The sequence below is a fragment of the Cydia fagiglandana genome, chromosome 6 (assembly GCF_963556715.1).
Source record: "Cydia fagiglandana chromosome 6, ilCydFagi1.1, whole genome shotgun sequence".
Lineage (NCBI taxonomy): Eukaryota > Metazoa > Arthropoda > Insecta > Lepidoptera > Tortricidae > Cydia > Cydia fagiglandana.
The window spans coordinates 15,904,545-15,928,482 of record NC_085937.1 but is presented as its reverse complement, the minus strand read 5'-3'; the positions used below and the strand labels follow the sequence as shown (position 1 = coordinate 15,928,482).

The 23,938-nt window shown below is 39.6% G+C and overlaps 3 protein-coding genes across 3 annotated transcripts in view; 2 read left to right on the top strand and 1 right to left on the bottom strand.

Annotated features, from left to right (window-relative positions):
* The first annotated feature begins 1,020 nt into the window (after positions 1-1,020).
* Positions 1,021-3,029, top strand: LOC134665441 (ADP-ribosylation factor-like protein 6-interacting protein 1). The gene is made up of 3 exons (XM_063522416.1): positions 1,021-1,238; positions 1,588-1,959; positions 2,386-3,029. Exons 1-3 carry the CDS (start codon positions 1,212-1,214, stop codon positions 2,575-2,577), a joined length of 591 nt encoding a protein of 196 aa, XP_063378486.1. The 5' UTR covers positions 1,021-1,211; the 3' UTR covers positions 2,578-3,029.
* LOC134665451 (inositol hexakisphosphate and diphosphoinositol-pentakisphosphate kinase) overlaps positions 3,018-23,938 on the bottom strand; it is a 46,102-nt gene continuing 25,181 nt past the window's right edge. The window contains exons 23-29 of the mRNA XM_063522426.1: positions 23,750-23,831; positions 18,898-19,137; positions 16,570-16,737; positions 15,995-16,127; positions 11,904-12,010; positions 5,022-5,125; positions 3,018-4,080 (exon numbers count right to left, since the gene is read on the bottom strand). Of these exons, the coding sequence (XP_063378496.1) occupies positions 3,532-4,080; positions 5,022-5,125; positions 11,904-12,010; positions 15,995-16,127; positions 16,570-16,737; positions 18,898-19,137; positions 23,750-23,831 (1,383 nt within the window). The 3' untranslated portion in view covers positions 3,018-3,531. The remainder of the gene's footprint in view (positions 4,081-5,021; positions 5,126-11,903; positions 12,011-15,994; positions 16,128-16,569; positions 16,738-18,897; positions 19,138-23,749; positions 23,832-23,938) is intronic.
* Positions 9,854-11,544, top strand: LOC134665481 (uncharacterized; the record flags this gene model as incomplete). The annotated part of the gene is made up of 1 exon (XM_063522455.1): positions 9,854-11,544. A coding segment is annotated over one exon (507 nt), but the record flags the coding sequence as incomplete, so codon positions are not given.

The window sequence follows — 23,938 nt, the reverse complement described above, 5'->3', positions numbered from 1 at the left end:
TGACACACTACCTGCAGTGTGGCAATAAAAAAAATACAAAAAATACGAGGATCGGTATCCTATTGAATATATCTTTTTAAATCCTATTGAATATATCTTTTGAATATATCTTTTTAAATGCTAAATTTCAGCTACACTAACGATCACGGATCAAACCTCGGACCGACAGAGAGGCAGACGGACATGGCGGAACTATAAGGGTTCCTAGGTGACTATGGAACCATAAAAACGAAGTAGGTGTCGTCGGTTGACAAGCAAAAGTCACTAACTAACACCATTGAAATTATTGAACAACAAACCGTGTTACAAGTGTAATAAAGTGCATTGTTACTTTAATTTTTTGATAGTACTTAGTGACTTTTGCTTGTCACCCGAAGGTCTGTAAGCGTTTCTAATGACAAAATGTTTAATATATGTAAGTATATCGAACTCTGAAATATCATTGAAAAATTATGAGTTAGGTTAGTTGTTGAAAAATTTTATGCATATAGATGGTCAAGCAAATCTTGTCAGTAGAAAAAGGCGCGAAATTCAAATTTTCTATGAGAAGCTATCCCTTCGCGCCTACATTTTTCAAATTTGCCGCCTTTTTCTACTGACAAGATCTGCTTGACCAAGTATAATTTTCATGACCGTAATTTTTTACGATTTGTTTTTTTATTGAATCGTAGTATTCGTAATATATCTCTAATTTGGGTAAAATTACTGCACAATGGCAACCCCAACGTCATCATGGCGCAGTCACAGACAAGATAAAACTCACTCTGCTCTATTCACTCACTACAATAATAAGGAAATTAAGGAATTCATTTAAACGTAGTGTAAGTTCAGGATGGCCAACATATTCGTATAAAACACATTCGACGTTTGCCTCAATTCATGTTGCATCTCTTTCTTTAATATAATAAACGAGAGTGATGCAGCTATACACACATGATATGATGTAGATAACAAACTTCGAAGTGTATGTACGGAGCCCAAGCTCATTATTGTGATTGTATTGGTCAAGTCATTGTTTTGAATACGGACGGCTAAACTGAACATATTCTATCGTGTCGCTGTAAATCGAAACGCATCACGGCATCAGCTTAACTGCCCAATTTCTTATCAGTCTTGTCTTTGTTCGTTTTGCTAAAATTAATTAGGATTTACGCATTGGTATACACCAATAACTTCAATAGTGATAACTGCATATTAAGAGTTAAGAGAAAATGGCAGATATCATCTCCCAGGATCAGGTGCGTATTTTATAATTGAATTAAAACAATTCGTACTAGTGTATTCAGTTACCATAGTTTGTTTAGATTTTATAATATCGTCGTATGAAGCCCTTTGCATTTCTGTATCGGGTTTAAATTTTTAGTTCAAGCAGTTCCGTCTTAGGAACATTAGTTTTTATGCCCCGTAATTCTCGTAAAGCATTTGTTCTATTTCAATAATTCATCATAATGTTTATGATTCTCCAAGAGACTTTTGGACTTCCAAAGATCCAAATGTTTGCAACCCAAAAAACATGACGTCACATTAATTTCTATATACCTAGTTGGATTTATTGCCCAGCAATTTTCATACAAAGTATTTTTTTAGGAACAGCAAGTTAAGAAACTCAAAAGATTGCTAGAAGGGTGGCGTATGGCCCTCCTGCCAATCAGATCAATAATCTTGTGGGAACAGCAATGGTACCCCGCTGCTATAGTTGGAGTACTCAGTTTCCTATACTTTTTCATCTGGCTTATGGATTCAAACTTTCTGACCACATTCGCAATTGTGGGAATTTTCCTCAACTTTGTGGATTTCATTGTTCCCATCATATGCACATCTCTCTACGGCCCCAGTGCGTGGACTGGACAGAAGGAGAAGTTGTTTGAAGACATCTGCAAGGCTATTGTAAGGGACTTCAACAAGATTCTGAACCATGTTCAATTGTTCTTTTCATTCCGGGAGACCAGTCCCATTCTGGTAAGTTTGAAATAAGTTCAATACTAGAGATGAATGCTACAAGTATCTATTGTACAAAATAGTAGTTCAATTACTAGTGTACAGTAATAAAATTTAGTGCCACTTTGCAGAATATAAGTAGAAAGCTTTTAATGAATATGATAACTGGTGGCATCACATAGAGTTGTTGGAATAATAACTTTCTGTCAATCACATACATTTCAAAGAAAAATACCTGTTGAAAGAGTCTGTCGGACAAAGAGTTGTAGTAACTATAAGATTTCTACCCTCAAGTTATGTTTAAAGTATACCCACTCAACCCAAGCCATTAACTTAAACAGTTATTCTCTTGTCGGTTGAGTATCTTCCAGCTTTCCCTATCTTGCGCCAGCTCTTTGACCTTTTGATACAACATGACCCCTAATTTTTTTATTTGTTACATTTCAGTACTACATAATATCCATGTGCTTGCTGTGCGCACTGGGCTGGATCTCCTCTGCCATCAACAATGTGCTGCTGCTGTACATCCTGTCCATCGGGCTGCTGCTGTGGCCCGGCATCCAGCACCGAGGCATCTTCAACATGGTGCTCTCCATGGTCAACATGGGACCCAAACCCAAGCATCTTAAGCCAGAGTAGACAACCGGTCAAACTAGCTTTTAATGCAATGTGATGTGTCTGGTCATTACAAATTTAAGTTTAAGCTTAGCTTATTCTATTTGAGCTTTAAATTTTAGTGTATGATTACCAGACATCGTAAATTTTACAGCATTTTTGGTGCAGCATAGTGGTATAAACGGAATTGGTAGAAGCAATTTCAACCCTAATGATTTTGATTAATTAGCGTTAATTACGTTAATATTAACCTTAAATATTAATTTACCATTTCAGTTGGAATTATCTATACCAATTGCGTTAAGACCACTCCGCTGCACCAAAAATGCTATAAAATTTACGATGTCTGATGATTACTGTGTGATACATTTGGTTGATTGTTAGGACTATGTTCCAGTTATTATTTTTACTTTGCGTCCCTTGTTATTGTTATGGGTGTCAGGAAGTATTAAATAAACACACCATTATTTATAGAAGTTAATATATTTTCTCATAGACTTTTTCCTATTAGTTTCACTAAGTATGTTTGTTGTACATTCAATATAACATAATGATAAGGATGCATGTATGGAATGAATTCTAATACAATTGTCTATTCCAGGCAGTCTGGTGATTCAAGATGCTGTTCATTATCTGAAAACGTGTATATACTATTAAAAAACTGGATTGCAAATAGCATTTAACTACAAATTAAATACATTTGATTTATTTTGTGCAAGCAGTCCTAGCAAAAGCATGTATGAAACATTTGCATTGAATCTGTGCATTTGAACTTATCAACGAGTTATACATATGTAAATTTTAATGAGTGATAGTGGATAATTTGTATAATTTAAAAAAATCTACTTAACAGCCTATCTGGCAGCTTGCACACTATTAGTGTTTTCTGACAATATCACAATTCATCTTAAACTATAACATGTAATTCTGAAAAAGCATGGTGCACAGTGTACACACTAAGATAGGTGTGGTCTAACATTAATCGTCTGTGATCGTGAAGCCAGGCTTGATGGCAGCATTGTTAGCTTTGGTGACCGAGGGCGCGGTGGCCTCCGGTGGGACGTTAGGCATGTTGTTGTTGGACTTACTCTCCTTCGATGTGCTCGGTCGCAACAAGTCCTCGGCGACTAACGTCGTCGTGAACCGGCTGCCCGTCACAGCTCCCGCAGCGTTGCTTTTCTGCGCGCTACTGTCGCTATATCTTCTGCTCCCATTATTCAGCAGTTCATTCTTCTTGTTTTTGTTCTTGCCGGTGTCGTTTAGCGAGTTTAGGTTGCTCAAATAGTGCGAGGAGTCTACTTTCGTGTATTTGTTATTTTTTTCGCTATCTATATTAATGTTAACACTATCGATGTTGTCCTTGGACTTGTGCAAGTCGGGGGTTGCGTCGGGCGCTTGGCTGGTGGAGGCGCGGCAGTTGTCGAGCTTGTGCGCGGGGAGCGCGAGGTCGTTCCTAATGAAGCACAGAGGCGAGCTGCTGTGCGGGCCCATCGAGAGCGTCTCCTCCTCGTCCTCGCCTTCTGCACTCTGTAATATCAAATTCACATGTTGACAGTAATCTGGTAAGGTTGCCTATTCTGTCAGTGTTACATACATATATACATATAATCACGCCTATTTCCCGGAGGGGTAGGCAGAGACCACGGATTTCCACTTGCTACGATCCTGACATACCTCTTTCGCTTCCTTCACATTCATAACATTCCTCACACACGCTCGCCGTTTTAGGGTGATCTTGACCTGGCCTTTCTTCAGGATTTCCCCGATCTGATCAGCGAAAGTCTGTCAGTGCTATTTTTAAATAAATCACTCCTATAAATTACATTTCTGTCCCGTTGATCATTTATCTCTTACTACAAGGATAGGTGGAAAAATATATACTTACATTACATAAATTAGATACGAGAACTAAATACCTGTTAGAGACATTAACCCCATGATATTAATGTTAAGTATCTAGACACCAAGTCATTATATTGGATATTATAATTGTTCCAACTTTCTTTTTTGGTTAAAGAATTATCCGGACTGTCTGGTCAGTTCTGATATCCATGTTAAAAAAAACAACCAACCTTTCTTAAAGTTGGTTACTCTTTTTTCGTATCGAGGTTCCATAGGCTGGGGTAGAAATTTGGTATGTTCCCTCACCAGGAAGCCGATAAACAATAGATCCATGCAATAACAACCCTTCTTGCTAATATCAACTAACAATAACTTACAGCACACATTAGTTTACGCACCTTGACGTATACCTATCTAAGGACTGGCCTTACGGGCAATAAGAATGGGGCCAGTACAGTGACACCGCTACAACTAGATTGGTTGACGAGTCCACATCACGCGCGCGATTTGTCACAACTAGTTGCGTTAGATTACACGATTGGCTCGAATTTGAGTGACACCGCTAAACTAGTATCATTTTTAGTGTCCGTCTTTAGATATTACACGTCAATGTAACGCAGTCTCACCATAAGGTCGTGGTCGGTGATGGAGCCGGCCGTAGCCTCGTTGCTGTTGAACTCCAGCTCCGAGGCGAGCGACACGGGAGTCACGTCCCCGCTAACAGAAGAACCTTCACACATAACACCCGGTTACATACACTGATATAGATAGATATACAGAAATAGTGGTAACTCCGTACATACTGTTCCAATCCGGTTATAATATTAGTTGAAAATTGTTGAGCATTAGAGTTTTCGTTCGCCGAGACATCTATTGATGTACGGAGTTTCATACCAAAACGCGCGTTATTTCGAAGTCGACATCTAACGTCAAGTAGTGGAACTATCAGTAGGTACCCCTACTTGACACCACGTCACAAGTGTAGGTAACTGTAACTAATATTATTACGTAGCAGAAGGGGTTGAAAATAACTTCCAGTTAATCCGGTTATAATATTAGCTGATAATTGTTGAGCATTAGAGTTTTCGTTCGCCGAGACATCTATTGTCAACTAGCAGTACTGATAAGTTCCGCTACTTGACGCTAGATGTAGACTACGAAATACGCGCGTTTTGGTAAGAAATCTGATTTATGGAGTTACCACTCTTTCTTTACTTATATTACTCTATGGTTAGTACCAAATATATAATGTACCTATCTAGGACTTCTTTTAAAGTGGCCGTCGAATTACTAAAAAATCCCCCAGCCGATCAAAGAAAGTACTTATTCTCCGTTTATTCGAAAAATTTGTTAGTAGTGATGTAAAATTTGCCTATTTGTGGAATTACTTAATTCTTGCTCAGTATTTAATTTTAAAATTACGAATCTACATATACGTACTAAAAAATGTATATGTAGCGTAGATGTATATATTTAATATTTCGTGCGATGCCATTGTCATTCATTATGATCTCATGATGTATTATTATGAAACAATACCTACATGTATCTAGTGTAGCGAAATTAGCGACAATCACTGCATGCAATCTAAATCTCATCACAACATTGAAAAGTAGTTTCATACAACAAACAAAATAGGACCCAAAACCATCTTTGTTAAGAAAAGTTTTCAAAATAAATGAAATATGAGGTTATAAAAATGTAGGAAGGCTTGCTATGATTTTTAGGGTTCGTTTACACTATTGTAGACTGCCTTAGGTATAATTGGTATAAATGACAGTCGAAAGTCCCATGGCACTGGACTGTACTAATTCTGTAAATCTGTTTATCTAAAATCGGCAGGCGACAAAGTTTAAGCGCGCCCTTAGGTTGAATGCATGCGGAAGTGATTTGTCGACACGGATTCGCTTATTTTATGCTTCCAATGTACTTACGTGAACAGTCAGCAGCAGAAGTTGCTAAGCGGGTGAGTCGTTCAAAATTACCTTGACACGGTCTTATTCTCCAAAAAAATAAAGTCGCGTCAAGATCATTTTGAACACCTGGCCCGTTTAGCAACTTCTGGTGCTGACAGTAGCTACTCGCTACGCACTTGTGGTCTAGTTAGGATAGTGGCACATTAGCTAGGTGTGGTGATATTAGTGCAGCTGCCGTTGAGTGTTATTATAAATTATAACCCGTTTTATACAATCCCCGATGTTAGTAATAAATATATCAACGACTTGCATTCCTAGTCATTTATTTATTGGTGTGGAAAAAACAACCATGCTGCATTAACGATTGTCGTGTTCAGTAAAGTTTTCGACATAATTAAATTGAATAAATGTTTCGGATTGACTTCTAAGCGGCGGTCAAAGATGTGAAAGCAAGCAATTGATACCAATGTTTTCTTCCAGGTATGTTTGTTAGTAATTATTTGACAATGTTTACCAAATCTGCATTCAAATTGCATAAGCAATTAACACTATCCTGCCAATGTAAGAATGTAGGCGTTATACCGATTAGTACCCATTCCAAAATTATAAAGTTATTTGTGCTGCTTATGCCAATAAACATTCTTTTTCATAATTTGTGTTGTTATTGTTAACTTGTGAGTAAGAAAATCCACGATCCTATCTGCTTGAATACAACAACATGTGATTTGTGTTATGAATTTACAGTCTATTACCAGCAGTCCAGCACCTATTAAAACTCTACAGTTATAGTCTGACAAAAAGAGATGAAATTAAATTAAAAAGTGGCAATACGTGTAGTGTCGTCACGTTTTCTCATGTAGATTGATTTGAAAGGGACGGCACTACAGTATTGCCACTTTTTAATCTCTACTCTTTTTTGTCAGACTATATTACCTAACGTTTTCAGTTCGCATAGAATATTATGCCCATAGAAAACGTTATGCCACGAAGAAAGCAAATTACCTACACGATATTATTACATCCCAAATACTAATATACAGGGTGTCCCAGAATTCGACGTCAAGCCGTAAACGGATGATAGACCAATGGCCCATTTTATAAAGCTACAATTTACAAGCGGAAGTCTCGTTCTAACACATAGGGTTAGAAAGAGACTTCGGCTTGTAAATTGTAACTTGTAGCTTTATAAAATGGGCCACTAGTCATAACAGTTATCATAAAAATACAAAAAAAAACCAACTCATGTTCTTTAAAAATTATGGTCACTTTAAAAATTCACTAAAAAATCCACACCATGTAATTATTCAAGATTGCACAAGAATAAAAAAATTAGAATAAATTATGGAATTTGTAGTAACAAGAGTTAAAGAACCATTACAGGCTGTGGATTTTTTAGTGAATTTTTAAAGTGACCATAATTTTTAAAAAACATGAGTTGGATTTTTTTTTGTATTTTTATGATAACTGTTATGACTTGGTCTATCATCCGTTTACGGCTTGACGTCGAATTCTGGGACACCCTGTATATCTACTCGTAACAGTTCGATTGGTCAATCTACTATATAATATGTCCAAACCAGTATGGCGTCTTAGTCCAAATACAAAAGAAATAAAATTAGCTAGTGGCTTGGCCGGTCGAGTTCACAAACATCTTCACAAGCCAAAGTTCCAAAAATATATGTACACGACCTTATGGTCAGTGTCTTAGAGACTAAAATATATTTTTGGAAAGTTGGCTTGGAAATATGTTTGTGTCGTGAACTAGACTGGTCAAACGAACTGGGATTTTAGTATTTGGAATATAAAATGAGCGCTAAGATTGCGGTCCAATCTGCGGCTACCGAGTTTAATGTAGGCATTACCTTATGTCTATCTATAAACTTAATTACAATAGTCTGCCGATTAGGGCTCTTGACTTGATCATAAAGCTACAAGTAACAATCTTACATGTTTTAACAGGCAACACTGTCCAAGAAATCTAGACATTGGTTACTAACCCCGGCTAAACACGTTAACTATAAATCGTGTTATATAATCGTGTGTATGACAAATCGTTGTCGATTATCGTAACGATTTGTCATACACACGGTAGATAAAACTGCGCAAATCGGACTGCACAGATTATTCGCTACGGTTTATAGTTACGTGTGTAGCCGGCATAAGGGTGGTATTCCACCTATTCAATTTCTTGTCCAATGTGTATTGTGTCGCAGATTTTGCTTTAATGAGAGTGAGACCCACTTACACTGGACAGGTGGAATACAACCCTAAACCAATAATAATCGTTCCCGGTTAAGAATTGTGAAATAGTAACTTATAGCTTTACAAATTGCTATGCGGTTTTCACGATACACCGCCTGATTCTCATTTTAATAAACGTAAAAAATTAGATCTTCGATACGATATGGATAGGACCTATCAGTGTCAAAAATGGTGTTTTTGTCTGACGAATCGTCACTTTTGACACAAACAGATCCGATCCATATCGTATCGAGATTAAATTTTGACGTTTATTAAAATTAGAATCAGGCCGACAGTTTGCCGAACGAAGGTTGAGAAATTTTGAGTCTGTCTAAAGGGCTCTACAAACGTCATCGATATCGCATGCGATTTTAGATACATGGCAATTTTAGCTCAGCGATATATCGAAAATCGTAAGTAATTATCGGTGTCGTCCAGAGGCGTAGCTAGAAGATATGGCGCCCGGGGCAGGCACCAAATTTGCGCCCCCCCCCCCTCCCAAACGAAATGAACTAACGAAAGGGTTACTTTTTTACTTATTAAATTAGTAACTTTTAACTGAGACAAATAAGTACATCCGTGGCTAACAAGCTTACGACCCACCTGATGGTAAGAGGCCACCGCATGCTATGGACGTCTAATACATTCTAGAGGCGTTACATGCGCGTTGCCGACCATTTTAAAACTTATACACTTATTTTTTGGAGATCTCCTTAGACTTAAGGTTCAATATCGCTTGTGAGTAGACTATTCATAGGTACAGCGCGCCTTTGGGCTGATTTGAAGGGTCCAAGGTGGCATCCAGATGCTCCTGCCCAAAGGTGACAGCAGTACTCAATAAATGGGATCTGTCTACCCCAGAGTAAAGTATCGCCTCCCTTTATTGAGCACGCCGAGTTTTTTTGGATACGAGCGCAGGCTACCCAGCAAGGTGTTTACGATATTATTGGACGTCACTGATGAAGATGTCAACACCGAGACTCCCAATACTCCCTGACATGGGAAGGCTTGTGCCTTGAAAAATGAGGTTTTCTTAGCGCTAAACGCGCAAAATTGAGTCTTGGTGGGATTGAATTGCACTAAATTGTCCCAATCCCACACCGAAACTCTGGATAGAATGCTCTTAATACCTGACACAGGTTTTTCATGACATCCTAGTATCACAGAACGAGCGATGTTAGCACGGCACGTCTTATACAGGATGGTCCAAACCTTGACGTCCAAACATTTTTTTAAATTCCTCACGCTGTAGGCTATCAGAATATGTTAGCTGACGTTGCGTAGTTATCGCACTATGATGGCTTTTGTTATATAAAGCGCAAGTTCAACCTCATATGGAGTACTGTTCTTATCTCTGGTCTGGCGCCCCACAATACCAGCTCCTTCCTCTTGACTCCATCCAACGGCGTGCAGTTCGTATTGTCGGCGATCCCGAACTCACTGACGGCTTAGAACCTCTTAGCCTTCGGAGAGACGTTGGCTCTCTTTGCATGTTCTACCGTTTGTATAATGGGGAGTGCTCGGAAGAACTTTTTGATTTGGTGCCATCGTCTCGTTTCTATCACCGCACCTCCAGCCAAAGAAGCAAAGTTCATCCTCACTTCTTAGATACATGGCACACCAAGAATAAGCGGGCATGTCGCTCGTTTCTCCCCAGAACGTGCAGAATGTGGAATGACTTGCCTCCTGACGTATTTCCTTTGCGCTACGACATGGGATACTTCAAGAAGCGGGTATTTAGGGTTCTCAAGAGTCGCCAGCGCTTAAGTGACTCCTGTGATGTTGCTTATGTCCATGGGCGACGATGACCGCTTCCCATCAGGTGGCTCGTCTGCTCATTTGCTGACTATTACATAAAAAAAATGATTTTTATTACTTTTAACTTTTGTTAAGAAATTCTGGGGTGAAGATTTAATTTATAAAAAAAAACTAAGTATTGAACTTTATTGAATGTTTCTTTTTGTAACATAATCCTTGAAAAACGGCGCAGTTGCTAAAAAAACCCGGGCAAGTGCGAGTCGGACTCGCGCACGAAGGGTTCCGTACCATAATGCAAAAAAAAACGAAAAAAAGGAAAAAAAAACGGTCACCCATCCAAGTTCTGACCACTCCCGACGTTGCTTAACTTTGGTCAAAAATCACGTTTGTTGTATGGGAGCCCCATTTAAATCTTTATTTTATTCTGTTTTTAGTATTTGTTGTTATAGCGGCAACAGAAATACATCACCTGTGAAAATTTCAACTATCTAGCTATCACGGTTCGTGAGATACAGCCTGGTGACAGTAGGACGGACAGCGAAGTCTTAGTAATAGGGTCCCGTTTTACCCTTTGGGTACGGAACCCTAAAAACACCTTGGCTGAGTTGGGAAAAAAAGACAAACTTTTACGTTCAAGCATGTCAAGCTTAGATGTTGCCCTTACCTAAATAAATAAAAAATACAAGCGATTTCAAGGACTTTTTAATATTTTAGAAACTGCTAGACCCTAAGTTTTTTTAAAAGGTCAAAAAAGGGATACTTAATAGTCCTAATTTTTCAGAGTCGCCGGTCAAAGAAACTGAGGTGGAAAGCTTCCAAATTAGTAATTCATTAAAAATAGTCCTCTTTTGTTATTTCTACTGTTATTTTATGGGGTCACTTCCCCATCGCTATTTCATGTTATCAGTGCAAATACCACGAACAATTATTAGAAGACATAAAAGCAAAGCAAAGCTTCACCCCGGAATTTCTTAACAAAAGTTAAAAGTTAAACTCGTAAACTACGAAAAATCGGCTAACATACATGGGGTATATTCTGATAACCCACGACGATTCTAAAAAATTTTTTTGACGTCAAGGTTTGGACCATCCTGTATACAGGGTGGCTATAAAATAACTGCATTTCCGTTGCCAGGGAGGTTTTAGGATTATACTGAGCAAGTCACGAAAAAAAAATTTGGCTGTGTCCTACATTTTGACTGGTCCATTTTCTATGGGAGGTATTTTGCCCATTTTGGCGCCCCCCCCCTTGGACGGCGCCCGGGGCACGTGCCCCCTCCAACCCCCCCCTAGTTACGCCTCTGGTGTCGTCTGTGGAACTCATAAGATAAATCTACGGCAACTTGGCAGCGGCAAAGTATGGTAGGGTCACTATAAACGTCATATTTTCAGGAAATTGACATCTACAGTGGCTCTTACACGGTTGCCTTTCAAGTCGTTGCAGAGTTAGAGCCGGTTTACACATTAATTAGTGTATTAGTGTGATTCCATACGTTTACTAATCGTTTACAGTAACAAATGTATGAAATCGTGCAATAATTTAATCAGTGTGTAAACACCTTTAGACGGACTGTAAACCGGTAAAGTGTGTACCTGGGTGGTGCGCGAAAGGCGGCAGGCCCGCGTCGGCGCCGCACAGAGTGGCCGCCTCCCCGTCCCACTGGGGGAGCTTGCTCGCCACATTTTTACTCCAATTGCTACTGGAACCCACAATTTCTCATTTACCGCCCTACTATTCGCTTAAAAGAATCTGTGATACATTTTTATATAAAAACTACTAAAACAATCATTGTGTGTTTTTGGTGCTTTGCGCGGGTCAATAATTTTGCTTCAAAAAAGAATACCGCCTTGTGTGTTCAACCTATAATTTCTAGGGAGAATTAACGAATATCCTTTGAGTAATCTTACGATGTCGACAGATCTGCTTAAGGAGGTGTTGCAAACAAATCAAATTCATTCACACTACTTCGTACTTCTCGAGCATTTTCAAACGCCGTAATAGTACGTATGTAATGTACGTATCAAATGGTTATTATATAATTGAACAGAACACTGTTACCGTTAGGTACAGTCAAGTGTAAATATATGGGCGTAGACAACTTACTCAAAAATATGTCCCATAGTTCTTAAATCGCTGACATAAGAGCTATGGGACATATTTTTGAGATGATTTGTGCACCCATATTTTTACACTGGACTATACTTATAAAAAAGAGGCCACTGCACTGACTGCAATAAGGCCGTTCGGTCGGTTGGAACCCGGCCCTTTGGAGGCAATACGTTTGAAAACACTTATGACATACGAACGCATAATGGCCGCATTTATCACACGTTTAACGTTCTTTAAAAGACCGTTAGTTTCATGTATGTGACTATAGATTTATAGACAGCGATAAACACGACCAAGACACGAGATATCTTATCTTAACCATGGAACCGGGCATTCAAGAATATAGCATTTTAAGGACTCATTTAGACGGCGCGCGAACACGCATGCGAGTTTACTTACAATGCGGACTATTGAGGTTACATCCAATTTAGCCGACCGATCAAAAACCGCAATGTAATGAAACTCGCATGCGAGTTTTCGCACCGTCTAAGTGTAAGTTGAAATGCGAAGTACCTAGCCTAACTTTACGCAGAACTCTGTATCGATCCGCTGTGCATCTTAACTTTTATGGACAGCAGCACAAGTAGCTAGAGTTAGACCAAGGTCTGCAACAATTTTGATAGCACACGCAGTGCAAGTGTTATTTCAAACGTCAAACTTCTATAAAATTATGACGCATAAATAACTTTCGTACTGGCTAAGCGTATGCTATCGAAATCGTTGCAGACTTTTCTTGGTCTAACTCTACAAACCTCTGTTAAATGTCGTCTCTTACTAACAAAAAGAAATGTCAAAATGACTGATGGGGTCAAACGTTTTTATCAACGGTTTGTAAGATTTGACAGACGTTTATGAATAACGCTATAAGATCTTCACTAAATCAATAATAGGTACTGTTATCGCTAATTCTGCTGCTGTCTGGGCGTAATACGTATGTAGATCAGGCGGTCTAGCATGAGTTGCGTTCTCGCGCGCGACTCCATACATCAAACGCGACTTCAAGTATATCATCACTAGATCACTACGCAGCATGCTTTGTGTTTCGTGAGACTAGGGCTGAAATAGACGGCGCGCGAACTCCCACACGATTTTAGTTACATTGCGGAGTGTTGGTGACGTCCAATTCAACCGACCGATCAAAAACCGCAATGTAATGAAACTCGCATGCGAGTTCTCGCACCGTCTAAATGGGCCCTTAAGCATGCCTGTTTTAATCGGTCTAGTGCAAAAAACGTAGATGCACGTACCACGGATATAATGATCGTGTTTCTATTGAAATTATGAATTTTCTGCATATAAAATAAATATACACGGTGGCCAAAAAATAAGTGCATTCCCGTTGCCAGGGAGGTTTCGGGATTATACTGAGCAGATTTTACTATGGGACTAACCCCGAAATTTACCCTTCCATAGAAAATGGACCAGCCAAATTTTTTTTCTCAATTTCGGGATTGCTCCCATAGTACAAGTTGCTCAGTTTAATCCCAACACCTCCCTGTCAACGGGAATGCAGTTATTTTTAGCCACCCTGTAGATATATTTACATATATTGTATTGTATTTATATTTGAAATACCTACCCTAACATTTTTAATGAACATTATTGTTGTAGACGTTAGTTAATTATTGGTTTCATTACGGTTTGTTAATTATTGTCAAGTGTTATAGCACTCTGCAATTTTGCATGCTAGCAATTGTTTTTAATAGGCAAACACGATATAGTACATTTCGATGCTAGTGCGGAACGTATGTCATTACTTCACGAGTACCGAGATATCTTGCCACGAGCCGCAGGCGAGTGGCAAGACTCGGGACGAGTGAAGAATGACATTTCCGCACGTGTATCGAACGACGTTTTTTAATACAGTTGCGAAAAAATAAGAAAAACATTGTTAATCGTACACTAAACAAAAGTGGTGACAGTGACAGCTCGGTTAGACGTCGTCTTTAAGTATATTATATCTATGGGCGTTTGGCAGCTATTCCGTTCCATTCAGTCAACTTATTAAGAACGGAATTTTCAATATTGAATATTAAAAAATAAACGTGTTATAATGATGAAGAGGTAAGTAATTAAATATGAAATATGTAATATTTTTCGTATTCTTACATTAACGGTAGGTTTTATGCTGATTACGACGTTAAAAGGAAACTAATATTAACACTCATCAATAAGTAGTCGTGAATTGGAACAAGTATAAATTTTAAAAAAATTGGAAAAGTAAAAAGCACTAGTTCGAGATAACCAACTTTCCGCACGCTAAACAGCTACGTAAAGTAGCACTTTTTGAGCAACTGTATTAAAAAATGTTTTTTTAATACAGTTGCTCTTATTTTTTAATATTCAATATTGAAAATTCCGTTCTTAATAAGTTGACTGAATGGAACGGAATAGCTGCCAAACGCCCATAGATATAATATACTTAAAGACGACGTCTAACCGAGCTGTCACTGTTACCACTTTTGTTTAGTGTACGATTAACAATGTTTTTCTTATTTTTTCGCAACTGTATTAAAAAACGTCGTTCGATACACGTGCGGAAATGTCATTCTTCACTCGTCCCGAGTCTTGCCACTCGCCTGCGGCTCGTGGCAAGATATCTCGGTACTCGTGAAGTAATGACATACGTTCCGCACTAGCATCGAAATGTACTATTGTTCACTTCAGAAATCGATATTTAGTTTAAAATGCGAAACGTAGCGTTTTTATGACCTTAGCTATGTACAGGAAGACGGCACTTAGAATATTTCGTCGGGTGACAAGCAAAAGTCACTAAGTACTATCAAAAAATTAAAGTAACAATTAATGCACTTTATTACACTTGTAACACGGTTTATTGTCCAATCATTTCAATGGCGTTAGTTAGTGACTTTTTGCTTGTCACCCGACGATTTAGTCTTAAAACACATACAAATCACAAAAAAAGGAAGTGTCTGTGATATTGAAACGCTGGCGGTGAAGTTGTAGCAAGAGCATATCTTACAAGACCCTCGTAGAATAGATCAATTAAATTATTCTGATCGCAACCGTATGAACGAACAATCTAAATATTTCTATATATATTTATTTAATATATATATTTAGGAAATGACGGGTGAATGTACGAAATTCTTCGGGCTTAAGCGTCTTTACTTTAAGAGCCCTTCAACGCGCACACTAGCGCCACAGCTAAATAATCGTGATTATTTCAATTTAACGAAAGATATTGAAAAAAGGGGACCGCTACGGACTGTATTGTGTATTTAAGTACCTTTTGAATACATCAGACTAGTTTTTATGTTGCTGAATTCGTCAATCTATGCGTCCAAAGTTAAAACGGCCGTTTTTGTTTTGAGGTCCCAGATCGACGAAACCAGCAACATAAAAACTAGTTTGATGTATTCAAAAGGTACTTAAATACACAATACACTACGTATTAGCGGCCCCCTTTTTTCAATATCTTTCGTTAAATTTAAATAATCACGATTATTTAGCTGTGGCGCTAGTGTGCACGTTGAAGGGCTCTTAAACACATCCAATATACGTGTAAACTTCAATTCGTCAAGTAGGTATGTTAGTGTATGGTAAGGTGTACCTTTCAGAAGAGTTCTTATGGTCCGAGTTGGAGGCGTAGTTGGAGTTGGGCGAGGAGGGCCCGGCGGAGGACAGCGCGCTGGGCAGCTCGCCCGACGACGACATCAGGGACGACGGCCCGCTCCAGCCCACGCCTGGAACAACCACGTCGGAAGCCCTTCGTTTGAGGAAGTGGGGGCAGCATAGGAGCCGTTAGATTATTGGCGCGAGGCGTAAATGTGTCGTTTATGCTTCCGATGTAGCCCACAAGATGGCAGAACCTACTATGTACAAACGTACCGACGAGAACGGTAGACGGTAGCACCTGCTTTGGCAATGTACATGTGCACATATGTTTCCGATTCAGGCCACAAGATGGCAGACCCTCATACGCGCACGGTTCCTATCGCATAATGTAAGGAGCATTACAGCGTCATCAACAAATTCAGAGCATCGTCGAATTTAACACAATTTACGGTACTTTGTCACTTTTCTCGCACATGCGTTTTCATCAAACGGTTGACGCTTCCACCTCCGTCAGTTTAATATCGTCACGTCGGTTCAGGTAATCCAGGTTGCAGACATTGAAGCACTCACTGTTGGTGGGCGAGGCGGGCTTGGTGGGGACGGCGGGCGGCGTGCCGAGCAGCACGGGCGCGGCCGTGACGCGCTCCAGGAACACGTCCAGCTGCCGCAGCGACAGCGCGTTGTGCAGCGTCTCCAGGGGCCGGATGGCCGGCACGCCCCCGAAACCTTCCAGCGCGGCTAGAATAGTACATTATTGTCGAGGCTCGGAAGTAGCTACTTGCAGGCTGAGGATTCGTTTTAAACGGACGACCTTGGGAGTCCGTTTAATTGAATCCGAAGCCAGCAAGTAGCCTTCCAGCCGAGTCATATATAGTGCTTTTCTCAAAAATGGTGCAAGAAATATAAATATCACTGAAATATTTTACAAAACCAACGTTCTTACGTATATATATTCACAGAAAAAAGCCCTTGCCGCCTTTTTATTTTTTTAATAAAAAAATAGAAGTGTATTTTTCTGCCGAAAATACGCCAGCCTATTTGAGACAACTAAATAGTCGCGGTACTAATCATCTGTTTGGCTGTTTAATGTGCCTGTGCCTTCATTTAATATGGCCATTTCAAATTTTAAAAAGTTTGGAACTCGACAAATAATGATGGAATTTGTATGCAACATTGCAGTCCCAAAAGCGAGACTGCAATGTTTTTAACTTTTTAATTTTTGAGTGACCATAAACTACGCGCTTCGCGACCTATTTTTTAGACGGCAAAGTCGACTTTGCCGTCCATTTTTGAGAAAATACATTAACACTTGTGTTTATAACCAGACTTCGTAACTTTTACAGCATTTTTGGTGCAGCGGACTGGTGTTAACGGAATCGGTATAAACAATTTCAACCTTAATGATTAATACTTTAATTACGTTAATATTAACCTTAATTTACCATTTCAGTTGGAATTATCTATACCGATTCCGTTAACACCACTCCGCTGCACCAAAAATGCTGTAAAAGTTACGATGTCTGTTTAACCAACACACATACAATGAAAACTTAAACCTTTTCCAGGCGTAATGCACCTAGCGACGACATACGCGCCAATAGAATTTCAACTTTAGGAGCCCGATTTAAGGTTCACATTCGATTGAACTTTAGGTAAAAGTGACTTGTCATTAAATGAATCAACAATGCTACGTAAATTTTAAGATATGTGACGTTCCACAGAAAAAGGTACCTTATGACGGCCGGCGCTTACGTCGCATAGCGCCGCAACAATATTGGAGCGGCGTTAATGATAGCGTAAGCGCCAACCGCCATAAGGTACTTTTACCCGTGTGACGTCACTTATTAACATTTTTAGGAAAACCTTGTAGTTTGGTGCGACTTGGAAAAGGGTTAAAAGCGTTTGTTAGATTCTAAAATCTCTAAATATTATCGGTGTTGTTACTAAAAAAAGTCGGTGTTACTAAATTATTAATCATTTTGTTTGTTTTATATAGAAAATTAAAGTGACCTTACGCAAAACGTGTTTAGATGACACGCTGTCTGCGCGAAAATGTTAATCGATAATTTAAAATAATTTTCTACATTTACTCTTGGGTATAATGACAAGAATGAATGGCTGTTAACACTTATTTGGAAAACAATAATCACTTTAATTAAATCTATCCACTTACCTGTCACTGAAGATGAAATGTTACTAAACTAACACAAACATTTTTCACCAGGGACAAACCTACTACATCCGTCACTGATTGACATTGCCTGTCGATCTACTGTTTTCCCAAAACCTTGAAATTCACCAACAATTTATTTTATACAGTTAACTTAAGTCATGTATGTCTCTAATTAGACTAAACAATACTTAAGTGACTAACTGGATTTTCTTTGTTCGAAATTCTCATCAGTATTCTTTTGTTTCCTATCGTTTTTGTGTTAGTTAAGTATAGAAAGATTGACAAAAACTGGCGCGGATTATTTATTGTTATGAGTATTTTTATGATTCAGTAGGAATATTGCGCCAAATGTTATGAATCAACCTGACCACACGGCATAGAGTAGGAATCCTCTAGACCGAGTTTAGAGCTATTATTTCATGCAACCGATGATGCCAAAAATGCGGGGGTGCGCGGGACGAGGTGAGCGAAGTCCCGTGCCGTGATTGGTCCGTTTAAAGACACGGACGTCACACAAAGACACTTTCGACTCGAACACGGGTAAAACTACCGTATGCGTGGCAGAGGGGGTAGCGCGACTATGCACAGTCTGGAGGATGTTTTGTCTGTGCCACACGGTTGCTGCGTCGCCAGTTCCTTTTCTTCGAACTAGGCTGGACACGCTACCGCGACTAGATATTTTATTTTATTATGAATAAGACTCGCATAAAATAACTTGAACTTACTGTTGTTCGCTGCAGAGGAGGGTATGCAGACGCGTAGATTGGGCGCGGAGCTGGAGCCGGAGATGACGGCCGTGCTGAAGAGGCCCGCGGCGCCGGCCGCCTTGCCGCGCGCCAGCCCCAGCATCTTGAGGTAGCTCATCTGTCCGGCGATGCTGTGCCGCTGGCGCCGCCCTGCGCCGCGCCACAATGACTCCTCGAGGCGGGGCCACGAGGCCACGCGCCCCGGCCCCGGCCCCGCCTCTACTCTACTACCGAATGTGATCGCGGACAGCGGCAGCTCGTTAGTACTGGACTCGACCCCCTCCAGGTCCGACTCCGGCGTCTCCGGCGCCGAAGTCAACCCGGAGGGCGACGTGAGCGTTAGCACGGGGACTGTTAGCGGGCGGGGGCGTTAACGGACGTGCGGTTACGTGATATGCGAATGTAGTTAGAAGGGCGGGTGATAGAAATAAAATAAATTAGTATATTGCGTAATAAATAAAGTATAGAGTTGTGCTTAAGCGTGCCCGTGAGTGTCAAGACGCGAGACAGTCAGAGTAGAACCCGTAACCAGAGGGGCTACCGCGAAAACCGAAATTCGCAAATTGCGGGGATCTTTCTCTTTTACTCCAATGAAGGCGTAATAAGAGTGACAGAGAAAAATGCCCGCAATTTGCGAACTTCGATTTTCGCGGTTATAGCCCAGGTGTCGTTTGAGGATGGTGGCCGCCCTCCGTGGACGCAAGCCTCCGCCGCGGGGCCTCTCGCCCGCTCACACGAGTATGATCGGGGGAGAAGGTTCATGACTCGAAATTTGCGTTCACGGTACTAAAACACGTCACTAGAACATCTTACACTAGCTATATAGTCAGATACCATCACTAATAACGCATTTCTTTTTGTAAGTATATGGCTCAGATATCAGAATACAACATACTTACTTATGGTTTGAAGGTGTGGTGCACAACAGAATCGAGAAGAGAATTCTGACTCACTCAGAATGTCATAGTTTCGTAGATGTATTAAAGGTAAAGATTTATGCCAATGCTTATGATAGTTATGATGATAATGACGAGAAAGTCTTAGCCGATTTCAGCCATAGCAACTGCGTGTTCTGGACTTAATTGGCTATACATATAACATATTATGATATTGAATATGGAAACATTGCAAACGCACATATCTTAAGAAGCAACGGTGATTCGGATATGAAAGTACTCTGATATCTGACAAACATAGATCAAAAATTCTAGGTATAAGTGATAGTATCTAGGCAGAACAGTAGACAATAATCTTAACTAGGTTAATAGTTAAGAACACCATGCAGGGCAGCACAATCACCAAACGCACACACGCGAGGAGCAAGACGCGCAAACACACAACATCGCCGGCCAGCTGAGCTCACCACTCGAAACGCTAGAAATTACACTATTTAGAAAACATTAAATAAACATACATCCTCGATACATGCTGGCTTACCTCCAACAAGGGAAAACTAGTTATAGGTCACTACTATTTGTCTGGTGTACCGTTTATAATGCCTTTGTTTAGTTTTTAACGTTCAGGATTAAGGGCCATTTATTGTGTCAAAATGTAACCAGACGTAAGATAAAGGGGAATATAAGTGGTACAGTGTACCTACTATTAAGTAGGTAAGTACTATGCTTACGTCAAGGAGGGATATAAACACAAGACATTATATTTGATTTGGAGTATAGTCGTATACAATAATAATTTTATTAATTTATTTAGATGGGACTATTGAATTGAAGTCTAAATGTAATTTAAATCAATAAAGTTTTCTTAGTTTTTTTTTAGGAAATTAATCGGGACATTTAGACGATGATATTTAAACGTAGGTAGGTACTTTAGGTAGGTACATAAGTCTGGTAACACTTCTCACCATCAAAGGACTTAAGCTCCGAAACAAAAAACCTAAACCTTGCCTCTCCCAAGACAGCATGTAAGTCTAGTGAGAAAAGCAGATGACAGGGCTCAATTAGATTGGTCAATACTGGCTGCGTAGCCAAGATGCCAATCGCTAACGCTCCGTAGCGATCGAAACGCAACTGTCACTGTCACCCTCATGGGGAAGAGTGATAGAGATACATAATGCTTTTCGTTGTCGAAGCGATAGCGATTGTAACCTTGGCTAGGCGGCCTGGTCCGCATTTTGTTATACGAGTACATAGATGTAACTTTTCAGACAAATTGCCCACTCAATTGGCTAAGATCTAATTTCAATGAGTATTTAGATTCGTGTACGAGATGGAAAACTTTATCTAAAAGAAAACAAGTGCCGTTCGCCCATTTTCTGAACTTGATCGTCGAGCGAATTGCGAGCTCCTTTAGAAATCATCTAAAAATGCACATATAGAAAGATAATGAAATGATCCTTCGAGTTTAGTTTTTGTATCGGAGTACGTCCGTTCGTCGGGTATCGCATCACCTTGGTTGTGGAAGCTCTGCCAGGCGTGCAGCCGGGTCAGCTCCGCGCCTGCCCGATACACCGGACAACCGTACACTACATATTGCAGTAAAACATGATGACTATTACAGGCGTATAATACGCCTGTTGGCTTTACTTTACGTCGGGTGACAAGCAAAAGTCACTAACTAACACCATTAAAATTATTGGACAATAAACCGTGTTACAAGTGTAATAAAGTGCATTGTTACTTTAATTTTTTGATAGTACTTAGTGACTTTTGCTTGTCACCCGACGTTTATATGTATTTCAATACACGCCATTTATCTTTCGAAACGAAATCTAAATTAAATAGTTAAATTTGATTAGCCATTTCAGAAGTGATCTTATCAAAGCAATATATTTCAGTCTCATTTTTTAAGGCTCAGTCTTGTTTTATAACAAAAATTACCAACTTTAGATGCCACTGTTAATTTTTTTAATATACATTTTAGATTTTTTTTGTGGTTATAATAATTTAGATACCAACCAATAGTTAACAAGACGAGTTGATGCTTTTGCACGGCCGATTTTGATGTACACTTCAATAAAGTACCACTCCAACTATTCATGTACTTAAAAGTTTTAAAACCGTGCAAAAACAATATTATCGTCCTTTAATTTTAAAATAATATAAACAAATAGAAGCGAGGACACATTAAATTGTAGAGAATAAAAAGAACTACCCAATATCCAAGAAATTCCGAAGAAGTACCTACACCACATATTTTACTGCAATTTGCATAGTTCAGAAGCAAAGTGGCGAAGTGGTACCTACGGTGTTGCTTATGAATAAAGAATAAAAATTAACATAATCTTATTCAGTAGCAAAAGTAATCAACTAATCATGATTATGAAAGATGACGAAGAATAAAACATTAGATTATCTTACGTCATCCGTTAACGGATCCCATACTTGATAATGTTTCATTAAATTTAAATTCGAAGTCTTACTGATGTTCCGTCACACCAACCCCTAATTCATTAAACACGACAGGTCACCCGCTAAGTCTCTTTCTTCTTCTTCCTGGCGTTATCCCGGCATTTTGCCACGGCTCATGGGAGCCTGGGGTCCGCTTGACAACTAATCCCATGATTTGACGTAGGCACTAGTTTTTACGAAAGCGACTGCCATCTGTCCTTCCAACCTAGAGGTCACCCGCTAAGTATTATACTAAAAACTGTTGCAATGGTTTCATATCCACAGTTTATAAAATAAAATAGCATCGGAGTGGATTTCAGAGCAGATTTGTAATATCTGGAATATTTTTCCGAGCTGCCTACTATTCGCTTGAACACATAAAACGCAGTCTCGCGCCCAACTTATTTTTGACACTTTCAGTAACATTAGGCCGGAGGTGCGATCCCCGTGATTCTTTTAAAACTTTTTTATATACAGCTAATATCGTCATAATAATAGCTTCATAAGGGTTTTTTAGTAGGGATGTACCGACTAGTCGCCGACTAGTCGGGAAAGCCGACTATCCGGCCACATTTGTAGTCGGCGATTAGTCGGCGACTAGTCGGCAAAAATGGCCGATTAGTCGGCACTTTATTAGTGAAAGGAAAACAGAAAAAAAAGAAATCAACAGTCAATATTCACCATATGTTTTATGTCTATTTTACTAAAATACCTATTCAGGATGCAAATGAAATGACAGTTTGATCGTTATCGTCTATTGGTGGGCTAGTATTTTCTGTGTTTTCCTCTACAGGTTGATCTCAACTGATTCTCGTGTAATTTCATAGGCAAGATCGATAGTAAAACAATTTATTTATCATTAAGTTTTTTTTTTATGGTGGATCTATGGGGAACTATTAACGTTATTGCAAAATTTAGAGATTTAGATAGGGCACGTTGCTCGTAAAGACGCTGACCCCAGGGGATAGGTTCTTAACAGGCGACTACGTACGGGAAATAGAGCCTTGGAAATACCCCCTACAAGCTGTACTGACGGTCTGCTCAGGATCGCATAATAATAAAAAAAAATTGAACGACGATTCTTGTGATAGGTGTTTGAACACTTTTAACCTGTAGAGAACACCTTTTAGCCAAGCTAATGTGATGAATAGCGCAATCAAAGGAGCAAAACTATAGTTTTTCACCAGAACTTATACGAAGTAATGATCTGGCCGACTAGCCGACTAATCGGCCATTTGAGCGCCGATTAGTCGGCTAGTCGGCTAGTCGGCCAAATCAATAGTCGGTACATCACTATTTTTTAGCTATTTTTGTATCTAATTTAGGCGTGTGTCGGTCATCAACTAAGAACTGTTAAGAATGAAATCCCTTTCGTAAACCAGGCCCCTGTATATTTAAGGTTCACAGTATCACAGTTGACATTGGCACTCGCTTGCAGTTAGTGAACTCTGGTTAGCCACGTTGGGCGTCGCGTGCGCACTTACCGCTGTCGTGCTGCTTGTGCTGGTCGTAGCTGCGCGCGCGCGGCTGCGGGTCCTCGCTGGCGTTCTGCTCTTTCTCTTCGCTCTGGCGGAGTAAACTGGATGTTAAGCCCTATTTAGACCATGGTATAATAATATACTCTCTTCCCGTCTTTTCTAGGTCACCTGACTGACACAAGCCTACGTCATCAT